General features: G+C 40.4%; 1 protein-coding gene across 7 annotated transcripts in view; it reads right to left on the bottom strand.

The window, feature by feature from the left end:
* NEK7 (NIMA related kinase 7) overlaps positions 1-14715 on the bottom strand; it is a 136404-nt gene that overhangs the window by 5920 nt on the left and 115769 nt on the right. For all 7 annotated transcript variants that reach the window (XM_069544334.1, XM_069544335.1, XM_069544341.1 and 4 more), the window contains one exon: positions 10714-10827. In XM_069544334.1, the coding sequence (XP_069400435.1) occupies positions 10714-10827 (114 nt within the window). The remainder of the gene's footprint in view (positions 1-10713; positions 10828-14715) is intronic.

Genomic DNA, 14715 nt, shown 5'->3' with positions numbered 1-14715 from the left:
ATCATAATTCAGCAGGGGAAAATTCCGTCTTCTCTGAGGGACAGAGAAGGTATACTTTTGTCCTTAAAAACATGGTCTGCTTCTGTTTCCTTTGAAACCAGGCAGACGTGCTGCAGCCACTCTGCTGGCCGAGAGGGAAGGTGTGTTTACGTGCCCTTCTCCCCTTGGTTCTGAACTTGACTTCTGTTTCTGCATTAATAACCGCTAACCTGTGTCTTCTATTGTAAGTCAGCTCAAATCCTTTTTGAAAAAAGGTGGACTGTAAGCATGTTATGGAAGATTTACCCAGGCCTGTATTCTTAGTTTGAGGGATGTTTCTCTGATATTTGATAACTATTGGTTATTCTAAAGATACATTTCAGTAGACATATTAACCCAGCAGAGGCCGGGGGTGGGGGGAGCCAGTTTCAGTAGTCTTTTGGCAAAGGAAATGGGGAAAAAAAAAACAACAGATAACTTACTACTTTTATGTTTCAAACGGCCATGGGCCAAGTTTTACATCTTTAATAATTTGCTTTTTAAAAATGCAAAATTCACTTTGATATATGCATAGTCTCTTGTCACGCCAAGTAACAATTTTAAGCTCTGCAAGTGAGGTCACCGCTCACCCTTCTCGTAACGTATACGGAAGGACAGCATCTCTGTGACGTGGGAGTTACGTGTGCTTCAGACGTGATGGAGACAGGATAAAACAGTTGCCCACACAGCAGAATACAGGAATGGTATTAAGAGATGGCAGTTGGGGTTAAGCAGTCATTAATTAGAGAATGAGGAAAAACTCTTCTCTTTGCTTGACAGCCCCCAGCCTTTAATTGTTAAACAGCTGAACGTGGCAGGCTGTCTCACTCACTGCTCCGGGCATACTTTCTACAGCCAGCGGACAGTCTGGAAGCCACACTGCCAAGATGGAGGTGCTCCTAGGAATTGGCAGTTATTTCTAAGTTTCCAGGGGACATCTGGAACCCCATCTCCTGAACATGTTCAGATAAAAGGCATCTCCATGTGCCAAGAGGTAACTCTGGGGCTTTGAAGTTGCTTCCGGTGCCAACGCAGAGAGAGGACCATTTCCTGAAAGCTGTTGCTGATTTAGTTCTGCCCTTTCTCACAGCTGGATCCAGCTCAGAAGCTCTCTGCAGGGTGCAGGGGGCGGCATCCCAAGGCCACAGAGGCGGTAAGGCGCCCAGCCCGGAAGGGAACTGAAGTGGCCTGGCTTCAGACACCTGGCTTTTAAAACTACTGCTCTCCTACCCCAGGGAAAGCCCCACCTGGTCTGCAGGTTCCCTCACAGCCACCTGTGCACAAAGGTGGGTGACCTAACAGGCAAAGGCAGGCAGGTAGGATGGCATCACTGACTCAGTGGACATGAGCTTGAGCAAGCTCCGGGAAACGGTGAAAGACCAGGAAGCCTGGCGTGCTGCAGTCCATGGGGTCGCAACGAGTCAGACGTGAATGAGAGGCTGAGCAACGACAACAGGTGGTCTGACTCTCAAAAGACGCCAGCTCTGACGCTGGTTCATCTGGTTCCTAAGGTGAATGGGTCGCCCTCACAGTTCACAGCCAGCTCCGATCTAAAAACAGACCAAAAAATCTTCTCTAGGGCTCTGCCCAACATCCAGACAAGGGCCTTACAAGACACAAAACTGTTCAGATTCATATTCTGACTAGAGTGACCTTACTCATTAAAGTGACAGTGACTACCTCCGGAGAAAATGTACTTGAATTTTCACATGGAACCATTTTTTTATACCAGGTTAGGAATTTACACAGTGACATGATGCATCCAAAAAAAAAGCAGCCTCTAAGTGTTCTATCAGACAGACATTACATAATCAAAAAGGAATAATCATCTTAGTGAGCTCTCTCAGTGTTAGTCTTACATTTGAAAAAACAAACAAACAAAAACTTTCTCTTCCTGCAAACCTCTGCAAAAAATTACTTTAAAAATCCTGAACGACTATCCAACCTTTTGACATGATTCTAAGTACTACATTATTAAGTATGGTTGATGAAGACATCTGTTCATATAATCACTTTTAAAAGTTTTATATATATTCCTACATGTCAGGCTTTAATTTCTCATAATATTGTCAGGCAATCACTTGCTCAAAGAAATTTTGAGTTTGAATGGAGGGAATTAGCTTCCCATTTATTACTTTGTAGAAGTAATTCCCAAATCAGTGGATATTAGATTAATAAAAATAAACAGGAGTAAGTAAAATATTTCATGTAAGTAAAGACATTTCATAGTTTATCTCAAGAAAACTGTTGAATTTGCATTACTTTACACGTTTATAAAAACATGTACTTTGTGTTGTTTTTAAACTGTTTTATAGAACAAGCTAAAAATAAGGTAAAAAAGGTCTGAATTTGTAGGAGTCTTTACAAAATCAGAAGAAAAAACTTTAATTCAGATGATTAAGGGAAATTTAAAAAGCAACACAAACATTTAAAAGAGAAAAGTCATATAAAGGAAAAATAAAATGAATTCTCTGACATTTCTAAAGTATTATGAAGTCATCAGTCATATGGAAATAAATGAATATTTTCAATAAAAAAGAGAAAATGCTATGATTGATATGTTTCTAAAGAAATACCAAAGCATATAGGTTGGTACCAGAGATATTAAAAGGGGAGTGCTGATGGTCCCCACTGACGGGTGATGAAGCATCGAGCTCAGCCAAGTCATGGGAAGACGAGCGCGCTGTGTGCAGCCTGGCCTTGGATCGGGACACGACACCCGACAGGAACACAGACCCGGGCTCCGGGCGCTGCTGCATACCCCAACCCCGTTCCTCTGAGACCAATTACGATGCATCTGCCTCCCGGACACCCCGTTTCCATCGAGCCAAGGACACACTGCAGCCCCCCAAAGTGGGTCTAATGCATCAACACACACTGGCTGTCGACGCTTTAGACGTTTATACAAAACGAGGAGGCAGATTCGATGTGTAGGCCAAAGAGTCACCAGCGACTGACTTGGGGGGCTGCCGGAGGGGAGAAAGCCCTCCCACACAGAATCCTTACGAGGTGATGCAATGGCTTCAGCCCGCAACTAAAGATCACTCAGCATCTTCTGAAACCTTACAGAAGCGTCTTACAGAAAGTTAATGGCTTCACAGGATCCCAGAGGATGCGTGAAATGTAGGGCACTGCTTTGGATTCCTCTTAGAGGAGTGAGTCCCCAGTGTCACTTCAGAAGCATAAGTGAACAAAGGACCTGCTTATATGTATATTTTTTTAAACAAAAATGAAACAGTTAAAGTTTAAAGATCTACTCTTACATGGCAACTCTGAGTGAAGGAAGGTGGTCAACTGATATTATAAATGATGGGCGTTATCAAACTTCCTAAAACCGTTTTCAGGAAGGAAAATCAAATGTTCCTAATAGTGTCTGAGGTAATTAATATTAACTTCAATAAATAATGGCACGGTTAGAGATTGTATTTAATATTATTAGATATCCTCCTACATTTTAAAGTAAAATATTCTCGGGGCTCCCCTGGTAGCCCAGTGCCGCCTCAATCCCCAGGCAGTAGGCCCAGGTTTGATCCCTGGTCAGGAAACTAGATCCTGCACACCACAACTAAGACCCGGAGTAGTCAAAACTTTTTTAAGAAATAAAGTAAAATACTCTCATATAACTTAGCATGGATTACATAATAATCAGAACTAGAGAAATATTTGTGAAAACAGATATACTTCCAAGTATTATTTGTGCCATATACTGTCTCATTTAAATATTCTTATAGAATGATTTAGACTGATCAAATGAATACAAAGATTTAAGTTTCAAAGTATGCAAAAATAATCTGTACCTGACACTTAAAAAAAATTTACGTACAGTAGCTCTTTTCCCGAGCTAAAACAAAGGTCATGTTTTTTGTTAATGAGGCAACTTTCTTAAAAAGCCTCTTTAAGCATATTCTGAATTTTACATATAAAAATAAATTACTTGTAAGTTTCTGCTTAAAACACCAGTTATGGGGCTTCCCTGGTGGTTCCGTGGTAAAGAATCTGCCTGCCAATGCAGGAGAAGTGGGTTTGATCCCCGGCCTGGGAAGATCCCACGAGCCGCGGAGCAACTAGGCCCATAAACCACAGCTGCCAAGCCTGCGCTCCGGAGCCCCCGCGCTCTGCGACAGAAGCTGCAGCGAGAAGCCCAGGCACTGCTCCTGGAGGGTCGCCTCCATCGCAACTGGAGAACAGCCTGTGCAATGAAGACCCAGCACAGCCGAAAATAAATGACTTGAAATAAAAGACCAGTTAGGGTTTTTAAAGCTTTCAATTGGTACTTTCCTTAAGGATAACCATTTGGGAAATGAAGCATCAGTAAAATTACAACACACTGCAAAAAACTTTTGTTTTTTGTTCAGCACAGCTGTGGATCAGTATTTCTGATACCTTATTTGAAACACGCAGTCGTTTCCATATTCTGATATGTAAACATCATTCCTGCCCTTCTGCAAAATTCCCTCCCTCTTTCCTTTCAGTGTGACCTGGCTGAGCCACTACCAGGCGGAAGGGTGTTCTGAGCCAGCTGCGGCACCCCCAGGGAAGCAGAGCCCCGCGGAGGCAGGAGGCGGCAGGCGAGAGCAGGTACAGGGAACGCAGAGGCGCCCGGGAGCCGGGGGAGGGACCACATGCGACCCCTGAGAGGCCCCCCCTCAGGCGCTTCCTTTGCCCTGGCACAAGCAGTGGATGCTGGAAGGGCGCCCTGGAGTCTAGGGTTCCTTCTGATACTGCTGGGTCCCCGTCTACTCAGGTGTGAAACGGGAATAATGTTTCCCGAAGACCTTTCTTTAGCAAAAAAGTTCTTATGTGGGTGAAAGAAAATGGTGATTTCACATGCTGAAATAAAAAAAAAAAAAAGAAAGAAACCTCAGTATTCCAATTTTATTTAAAGCCATGTAAATATATCTATACTCTACAATAACCTATAACTATCTGAGGTCAGTTTAGTTCAACTCAAAGTATATTATTATTTTGTTATTCATATATAATAAAGCAGAGCAAGGACCAAGCTTTTTAATCCTTATATTGTAAATATTCTGGGGAAAAAAATCAATACTTATCTAATCTCAAGAATAATGAAAAATGCCATGATGAGGTATCACTTTACACTGGTTAAAATGGCCATCATCAAAAAGTCCACAGATAAGAAACTCTGAAGAGAAGGGAACCCCCCTGCACTGTGGGTGGGGATGTAAGCCGGGGCAGCCACTACGCAAAACAGTATGGAGGCTCCTCAAAAAACAAAAAGCTTCCAGGAATTAGAGGGAAAAGGGAGAGGAGGAGGGGCCAGTTAGGAGTTTGGGATTAGCAAATATAAACTATTGTACATAAAGCAGATAAGAAACAAGGATTTACTGTATAGCACAGGGAACTACACGTAATATCTTGTCACAGATATATAATGGAAAACAACATAATAAACAATGGAAAACAATCTGAAAAATTACATGCATATAACTAAATCACTCTGCTGTACAGCTGGAACACAATGCGTCAATCATGATGCTGCTTCAGCTTTTTTTAAAAACAGGAATCATGAAAATGATGCTGGAAATTCTTACTCATCTGAGTGAAGTGGTGGGGAAGAACATGTCCAGTGTGTACTGCTGAGCTGTTTCTGGGAAAAAACCCTCCTCTCCTGCCTTCCATTTCTCTAACTTAAAGGGGCGGAGGGCGGAGAAAAGAAAGGGACAGTGTCTAAGAAGGAAGAAAACATAATGGAAGAAGTAATAAAAAAAGAAAGAAAAGATGATTTTGGAGGTGAACATTTACGAGACTCCATCCATTCTCTACTAGACCTTTTAGGCTGGTATTTTAAAGGATTAATTGCATTATTTGAGTAGTCTCATTAACTGAGTTTTAATAGAAACAGATATTTTTCTATCTGTGGGCTGGAGATATAGAGCCACAAAACAAACAAACTTAATGTACAACAAGAGAGGCATTAAATAATGTGAAAAATGACTACTGTTCTAATAATTCTAATTCCAAGATTATATTTTCTTTTTTTTTTTTTTACCTCTAAAAGTAGTAAGAGGTACTAAATGAGCAAGCTTTCAAAAATACAGTTATAAGATAACTACAATCCTGTCTTCTGCAAAGGTCTGTGTCACTTATATTAACAGATTTAAAGCTACTAGTAAACAGATAAGCATTTGCCTAACAGTTCAGGTCAGTAGGCACTGTTATCATGACACCATTCACTTCATTAAAATGGTTCAACCATCTTACCACATTTTAACAGGTGCTCAAATTTCTTTTTCACTCAAGTACTGTTTTCAAATCTTCAGTTTCTCCCTACTCTATTTTCTCAGACCAAGATCACTCTTATTCTTTCCATTTCATTTTTAACTTTCATCTGCAAACTCTTTACTCAAATTTCAGAACTTCCTTCCAAACCTCTGAGACACAATTCTCTCCAACTTTTCCTGTGTCTTTTCTATTTAGGCTAGCTAGGATTTTTTAATTAAAAAAAAAAAGCAAAGACAAATATATATTTTGCGTGGTGTTAATGCTCAGACTTTCAGATATTGACTAAAAAGAACCAACTTTCTAAATGATTTTCAATATAACTATTTACTATTTTTTTATCTTAGATTTTCCTGAGATAATTTAGTAAACAAGAGTGAAAAATGCATAATTCTGATGATTGGTCTCCCAAAGAAACTAAACACTGAAGCTGAAGGGGAAAAAAATCCGTCTTATTTCCTAGTAAATGGATATGGACATTCTAGATGTGATATAGCTTGTTTACAAGATTGAAAAAGATCACTTGCAGGCAGTATCAATAAAAGAAACATCACACCCCTGACCTGTCTTTTGAGTAATTTCTTCCTTACTACCTAGAGGAACATTCACTCACTCATTCCATTGACATTAATTGGTTCATTCACTCTTTTTCCCATTTATTCCTTTAACTCACTTTCTCTATTGACTGATCAATCACTGAACCTTTTACTTTTTAGTGTGCTGGGCCCTAGAGACACACAGATGAAAAGCAGTCACTGCTCTTCAGGCACAGGAGCTAGACAGGTCTGAAGGTGGAGCCACCGGGCAATGAAGACCAGATACACACGCGTGATGGAATATGACTCAGCCGTAAAAAATATGCCATTTGCAACAAGATAGATAAACTCGGAGGGTATTATGGTACGTGAATAAGTTAGGAGAGAAAGACAAATACCCTTTAAAAATTGTAACTTACTATGCTGTACACCTGAAACTTACATAATACTGTAAATCAACTATACCGCAAAGGAAAAAAAAAAAAAAAGGAATTATAGAGCAGTGTGATTGCCAAGGGAAGAGGGCCTGAGAAGTGGAGAAAGGGGAGCAGGGTGACTTAAGGGGGAGGCAACGGCCAGGCTTTGTTCTAAAGAGAATGAGTTCACCTGATAAGGCACAGGGGGTGGGGCATGTCAACAAGAGGAAACAGCACCCACAGCCAAGATGGGAATTCCTGGGCCTTTTGGTAGAACCTGCATGGTGGAGTTCAGGAAAGAAGAGAGGGTGCTGTGACCACAACGTCTGGGCAGCTCAACCCAGTTCAGACTATGAGGGGCCAGGGGAATCAGGACTCCCTGGACACAGTAAATATTCAAAAATTGTTTGCTGCACTGATGTTAATTTCTTCATCACCAACAATTTTTGTTGCTGTTGTTTAGTTGCTAAGTTGTGCCTGACTCTGAGACCCCGTGGACTGACTAACCTGCCAGGTTCTTCTGTCCATGGGATTCTCCAGGCAAGAATACTGGAGTGGGTTGCCATTTCCTTCTCCAGGGGATCTTCCTGAATTACCAACAATACTAAATTTAATTAAAACTAAGAGAGAGTTCAGGGAAAATATCCACTTTTCAACCCAGTATTTCTGTTGTTAAGTACAGTAATTCCCTATTATACATGGATGAGATCCCTACTAGAAAAGAATACTGATAACCAAAAGTCATAAAGCTATTATTTTAGGGAGCTCTTAAAATACACATTCTAAATATCAGTCATGTGCAGCTGAGATGTTTCAATCAAGAACCCTAATCATTTGCACATAATTACTATAGCACAGTTCAACAGGAAAGATCTGACAGACAACTTCATCTTTCCAAAGAACACTAGCAATACTTCTCAGTTTTGGTTTCTAATGCGTAAGTGAATCTATGTCTTAGATTATAAGAAATGTAAAAATCCCAAGCTCTTAAGCTCTGAGCTCTTCCCCACGGAAAGCCTGTATCTGGAAATAGACCTCATAGAGCTCCTCAGGACTCCTACCAGTCGAGGCTGGTTGGAGGCACAGCTTTTATTCTCATGAACAAAAATGTTCCCTGTGCATCTCCTCTTCGGGCAGGAGCCTTAAAAATTTAGCAGTAGCTAAATCAAACTGGTAAGCTTTCAAACAGGTATCTGGTAGGAAATTAATTTTGCTTAAAAGTTTCAGTTTTCAAACAGATAGAGTCTGTTGCCATCTGAGCTATAAAATTGGCACCTAATGGACTGGTCTTTTAATTAAAAGTTTTCCGTTTAAAAACTTTATATTTCACTTTTCACTGTTTCCTAAATTTTTGCCATACTAAAAAACAAAAAAAAATTAGACTTTTAAAAGATCTAAAAGGCATACTATATAAAGGAGTATTGAAGATATGGTTGAAGTATGGCAGTATGGCATCTGTTCAGGTTTTTTGCTACCATAAACTCTGAATAATTATCTTCCAAACAAACCGAGTTCCTGCTTATGGAGAGAAAATATTTATTAGCACATCTGCATTTCAAAGCTCTTGTTCTGGGAACTTCTCTACATAATGGAACAGATTAAAGTAAGATCATTAGTCTGTATTTTTTGTAGCTCATTTCTTCCATAAGAATTAGTCTCCCTGTTTACCTACGTACTACAGCTTTCTATTTTATTGCTGTGCAGCCACAGAATTTACCAATCTGAGGGCCCATACTAGCTTCTTTTGGTGAGTACATCATATAACGTGTTTTGCTTTATACCTCGTTTCAAGACTGGTAAACTATATGGAGGGAAGTAAAAAGTGGAATCTCTCTTCCTTTCCCAACTGTGAGACCTTCTTCTGTCTGGGCCAGACTTTGATATGTGCCCCTTGGCTGAGAACCCGCGAATCCAACTTCACACTTAGCTGCAGTGAAGTAGCCCTGCAGGCAGGCCGACTTCAACGAACCACCAGTGGCATCATCATTAAAATCCAGCTGGAGGTCGCCATGGTAACCGCCTGCTGAGGCTCCGCTGCTGCGAGGGCATCTCCTCATCAGCTACCATGTGAAATGCAAATGCAGACGGTCTGAAAATTAGTCAAGAGGAATAGCGGATGAGGATGCAGATACGTGAAATATTCATGTGCTTCGTGGAAGAGAGGAGACAGCGTGAATGACACAACAAAGAGCGGCCCCTGACACCCGCGCCATCATTCTGCACGGCTGTTCACACCCTCCCGCGTTTGTGGGCCGAGAGTGCTGGAGCCGGTTTTGTGCAATGCTGTATTTATATTCCATACCCAAAATAGTAATTAAAAATGGCTAACATAATAACAGCATTAACATCAAATAAAGATAATGCTTCTAAAATTACCGGGGCTGTCTTGTAAGAGTTTATTCTAAGCACCTGAACACAAGTGCTGTGAAACAAAAAAAATCCAAGCGTCACTGATTATCAGTATCAAAACGATTAGGGAAAAAAAGTACTTTCAATATCCTAGGACCATGAGTGCTTTTCCCATATGGTAAAAATTCTTTAGAGAGATTTTACTATTCAAGTTACATGGACTCAATCTTCCTTATATAAAACTAGAACCAACTGCATTCATTTTGAAATAGAGTGACAAGACCAGCTGAAAGGTGAACACTGTAATTGCTTCATTTTTTTCCCTTTGCCCCTTTCCGTTTTCCTTGGGCAGAACCCCTGCTGCCCATGAGCAGGTCCTTGACACTGTGGTTTCTCTGGGTGGGTCCCCCGTGAGCTGTCCAAAGGGTTATGAGAACACATTAGTTAACCTGAGACACTGCTATTCTGCAGTGTCTCCTCAAATACTGGCAAAATCATGATGCATTAGGCAAAAATGGGAGATGTTTTGTTCAGGGGAACACTGGATGTTGGGTGGAGGCCAAACAACTCATTTCAATGGGCTCCCAAAGCAAGCAAGGACCCACGCTCAGATCTTCACTGGGCAACGTCTGCTAACACTTTCAGTTGACCTCAAACATTTCCCATAGGAATATGACTGCAGTGGGGAGGTGGTTATGGGACGGGCCTGGTGAGAATAAAAAGAGCAAGGAACAGGGCTGAGAGAGATGCAGCTGAGAGATGTTTGCTTCCATTCTGGGAAAACATGGGCAGGAGGGAGGTTCTGTCAGAAGAGGGGTCATAGCTGCTCTGAGACCGTGGGCATGGGGAGGGATGCTGGACGTGCCGGTCACCCAGAGACTGGGCACCGTGTCCAGGAGGCGGTGACGTCAGCCACTGCTCCATTACAGCCACTATGAGACCGCAGGCGGTGCGGGGTTCCTCTCCATGTGACGGATGAACCATGGGCAACTCTTTAACAGCCAAGCCTCCGAGGGAACGAAAGCGGAATGAAGGTGTTCTCTCTGCCACCTACACTCAGCATGTGCATCATGGAATAGAGAAGGGCCCAAAATAAAATACAGCATTACCAAAACGAACAATGTGGACACACGAACTGAAAGATGACTTACTTCCTCTGAATAGTGGTCTGACGGGAGAGGCGGGTAGTCACACTGCTCTATCTTCTTACACAGCGAGTACAGGTTCATCTTGTCGCCATAGAAAGGACTCTGTAACGCGGCCATCTGCAAAACGCTCCCAATGAAACTGATACACTTACATGTTAACTTTAAAGGAGGTTTCATCATGCATATGACACTGGAGGGGAGGGGATAACTGCAAACATTTTAAATAAAGTTCTCCAGGCATTTGGCGTTCCATGAACATCCTTTCCAGAGAATTAGTTCATAAGTCCTAAAATGTCTTTCTTCAATTTCTGGTTATTATTTTTAACATTGAAACTTTCCTAGAAGGGAGATATGGTTAGCATAGAATTACATATATACACCCCCACACACTTAGGCAGCATTAAACAGTATTACAAAAATAATATAACTTAGGACTCTTTGTAAATACGGTGCAGTAGGAACAACTAGTATATCTCATGACCAGACAGACACGAATGGTATAATATCAAACATTCAGTGGTTAAAATACAACAAAAATGAAACGAGCTAAAACTGCAGTATAATCCAGCAATGGTTCAGGGACCGGTACACATAGCATTTTATCTCTCACGACAATCTCTGCAGGAAAAGGCTATTCTGAAATAAAAAAATGTCTTCTCAATCTGAATGTTCTGATATTCAAACTAGTTCACAGTGAATCAGAACTCCTTTCCTATTGTGACGATGTTTCAGAAACACTAAATGTGCTCGAAAGCCCTACGAGTCGTGGCCACTGATGCAAGGCATCCAAATGGGATTTCTATGCAGGGGGGAGAAAAAAACACTCAAAGAATGAATGACTTTAAAAAAGACATTATCAAATTTAACTTTAAGACCAGGTTCTAACCTGACATTTCAAGTGCGAGCAAGGACTACGGTAAGCAGGGTTACAAACTCAAGATTCAATTGAGGATGTTCACCTCCTGTTCAAACCTCCTAAATCTCTGAACCGAGGCAGCACGACTACAACACGGAGTGCAAGGCTGCCCCCAAGTCAGTCACCCTTTTCTACATGTGCTAATAAGTTTGATTTTGGAAGGACAATGTGTACATTCCCCAGACAGGCCGGGCGTGCATGCAACACGCTGGGCCGAGCAGGGCTCCTCGGTGGGCGTCAGTGGGGATGGGACGAGCTGAAAATGGCTCTCATCTGTCGGAGCTGCAGCAGAGCTTAACTCCTTCCCAGCCTGGACCGTGGGGCTGGGGGATGTGGGCCCGCAGAGCCGCCTGCCAGCTCTTCGCTGCAGCTCCTGCCAAATACCTTTGGAAGAGGTGCTCCCCACGACGAGAAATCCCCAAACCAGGTGTGTGTCCTACATGTGTAAAATGCTCCATCCGAGAGGACATTTCCAGAACAGCAGTTACAATAATAATTATGTCTTCTGTTAAGATACAAGGACACTCTGTGATAAAACAGAATCTTTTAAGATGCCCCCTTAAAAAAATAGACTGTGTGTAAACTATTGTCTCCTTGTGTTTGCAAAAACCCTAAGTAAATGTAGTGTGTTCGTTATCACGTGCCAGGAGCTCATTACGGTACTTTTGTCTCAATACTGCAGTGTTAAAAAAAAAAAAAAAAAAAAACCTGAACGTCCCCTAAGGAGTTAAACAGGAATAGTATATTTTCATGCATCTCCTGCTTTGACAGATGAAAAATGTCAACTGTCCTGTTTTTATTTTCAAGCTTTTGCACTATTCATCTGGTTCATTAGTGCATCTCGATGCTGCCCCTGACAGCTGCTCGCCCTCTCCTCCCAGCAGCTGAATTTTTCAGGCTAATTTGATCCTCCACACTGAGACGATCGCTAGAATGATTGACTTGCTCCCTGACCTCCAGGGTCCGACTTCCCTGATTAGTATTCTGGGGGTGTCAGAGGGACGAGAGCCCACTGTCTGTCTTCGGGGCTGGTGGCAGCTCTCTCTTTTTTTTGAACTGTAAGCCACCAACCTACAACCCTGGAAGGATGCGATTGCTGCACTGAACAATAAAGGAAGTGTGTAAAACCTACTTTTCCATGTAAAGGTCCGTGTAGCAAAAGCACAGCATCTTGATTTTAATTAGTAAAGTCTACTTTGTTGCATATCAATTAAAACTGTACTGCCAGTTTTGTGTGTGTGTGTGTGTGTGTGCGCGCGAGGTTTCAGGAATATTTGAAAGTCTAATTTGCTGAGTTTAAATTACATTTTCAAAAAAGGGTTCCCACTCCTCCGTTGTGAATGGTAAGTTCTTAGTGGGATACAATAGAAAATGTCTAGGAGATGCTATGACCAGTTTTCTTAAAGATAAACTTCTGGGCATTTTTATTGACATTATATTAGAAAGAGATACAACATCAAAGTAAATTAAATCCTTAGAAAAAATTCTAGTTCTTCCCAATGACTTGCATGGAACAACTGGGAAAATGCTCTGAGCTGAAAACTAACGTCAACATATTAAATGCTTTCACTCAAAATCATTCCTAACACATAATACCCATGAATGTAGGAGCATCCAAAGAAATAATTTTTATTTTGGTGATCATTTCAAGTATACATAAAAATGGGACGCTGCCTCTCAAAGGCAAATTCATAATGTGAAGGATTATTTCAGTTCTGACATGGAAATCTTCTGGTCCTAAAAGAATTATGCAGACTTCTCAAATAACAACTGAACTTTTTCTTTTTCATTGCTAAATTTACTCTCCTTATTGGAAACCAATTTGCAGTTTACTTTGAGGTATATAAAGGGAAAATGTTGCTTTGATAATTTATTAGACTATGGCCTGAAAGAATCTAAGGTTGCCTAAATAGGTATAAAATATTTTAAAATGTACAAAGTGCCTTTTAAATTTTACAATAACAACATAGTCAAATCAGTGCAACACTGTACCAAATTATTAACAGAATATAATATTACTGAGCATAAACCTCTTTTAATCTCATGTGAACAGTGAATACAAACAAACATGTATTTTATACTATCACTAATTCATAACTTTTCTTAAAAAAATTATCCCAGGAATGTTATTTAAGAACATTTAAAAGCTCCTAAGTGGTTGTTATTTTAGTAGGAAGAACACAATAATCTCATGTTCCTTACATTAAGGAAGTCTGACCTTCAATCTGTAAACAATAATTGAAGATTATGACACACATTTTCAAAAACCTTCTGATGCTCTACTTCCAAGTAAAGGTGGAACAATTAAAATACATGATCTCATCATATTTTATTTAAGCCGAAAGACAGGAGACAGAAAATAGTAACAAATACACTGGTTTCTATCTATCCACTCTAGACTTCCTTTCTATGTCTTAAAATATGAAAAGGATTCCATGTATTATTTTCCTTCATCTCATTTTATTAAAAGAGTTACCAAGATGTAGGCTAATGTTTAGTGAACAGCACTGACTAGAAGCCCACATTCCGAAGAAAATTACCATTCAGTTAAAGAAGCCCCTAGCTTAAGCCTTCTCTGACACCATTACTCTGTAATGAGCATAAAACGTGCTCATAGCGTGCTTTCTTCTATTCACCCAAACTGTCACACTGCAATATTTGCTAGAGGACCTGTCTACATAATTCCATCTTTCCTTGATAAATTATCACCAGCAGAACAGTTGAGAGAATTTTCACCAAGCTTTACCAGTACAAAGTGTTACTCACAGAAACTAAACTAATTGGTAACCTAGAATTTTCTCTTTATAAACTATCGTGAAAGCTGAGTTACTCTACATAAAAGTTAAAAAAAAACTGATAAAGATATTTACCATGCTCTCATATTTTAAATCCATTCCATTGTTATCTCTCCAGCTATGCATGGGCAAGTTGTTTTTTTTAAATAGATGTTCAAATGTATATTTTTATAAGTAAGATTATGGAGCAACATTATATTAACATAAAAACATTTAAGAAATTAAACTCTGATCAAAAGGAAACAATTTAAATTAGAGAAAATAAATGTGTAGAAATGTGTAGTTACTAAACTA

This window comes from Ovis canadensis, chromosome 12, assembly GCF_042477335.2.
Source record: "Ovis canadensis isolate MfBH-ARS-UI-01 breed Bighorn chromosome 12, ARS-UI_OviCan_v2, whole genome shotgun sequence".
Lineage (NCBI taxonomy): Eukaryota > Metazoa > Chordata > Mammalia > Artiodactyla > Bovidae > Ovis > Ovis canadensis.
The sequence above is the reverse complement of the archived record's forward strand: the minus strand, read 5'-3'. Positions and strand labels throughout refer to the sequence as shown.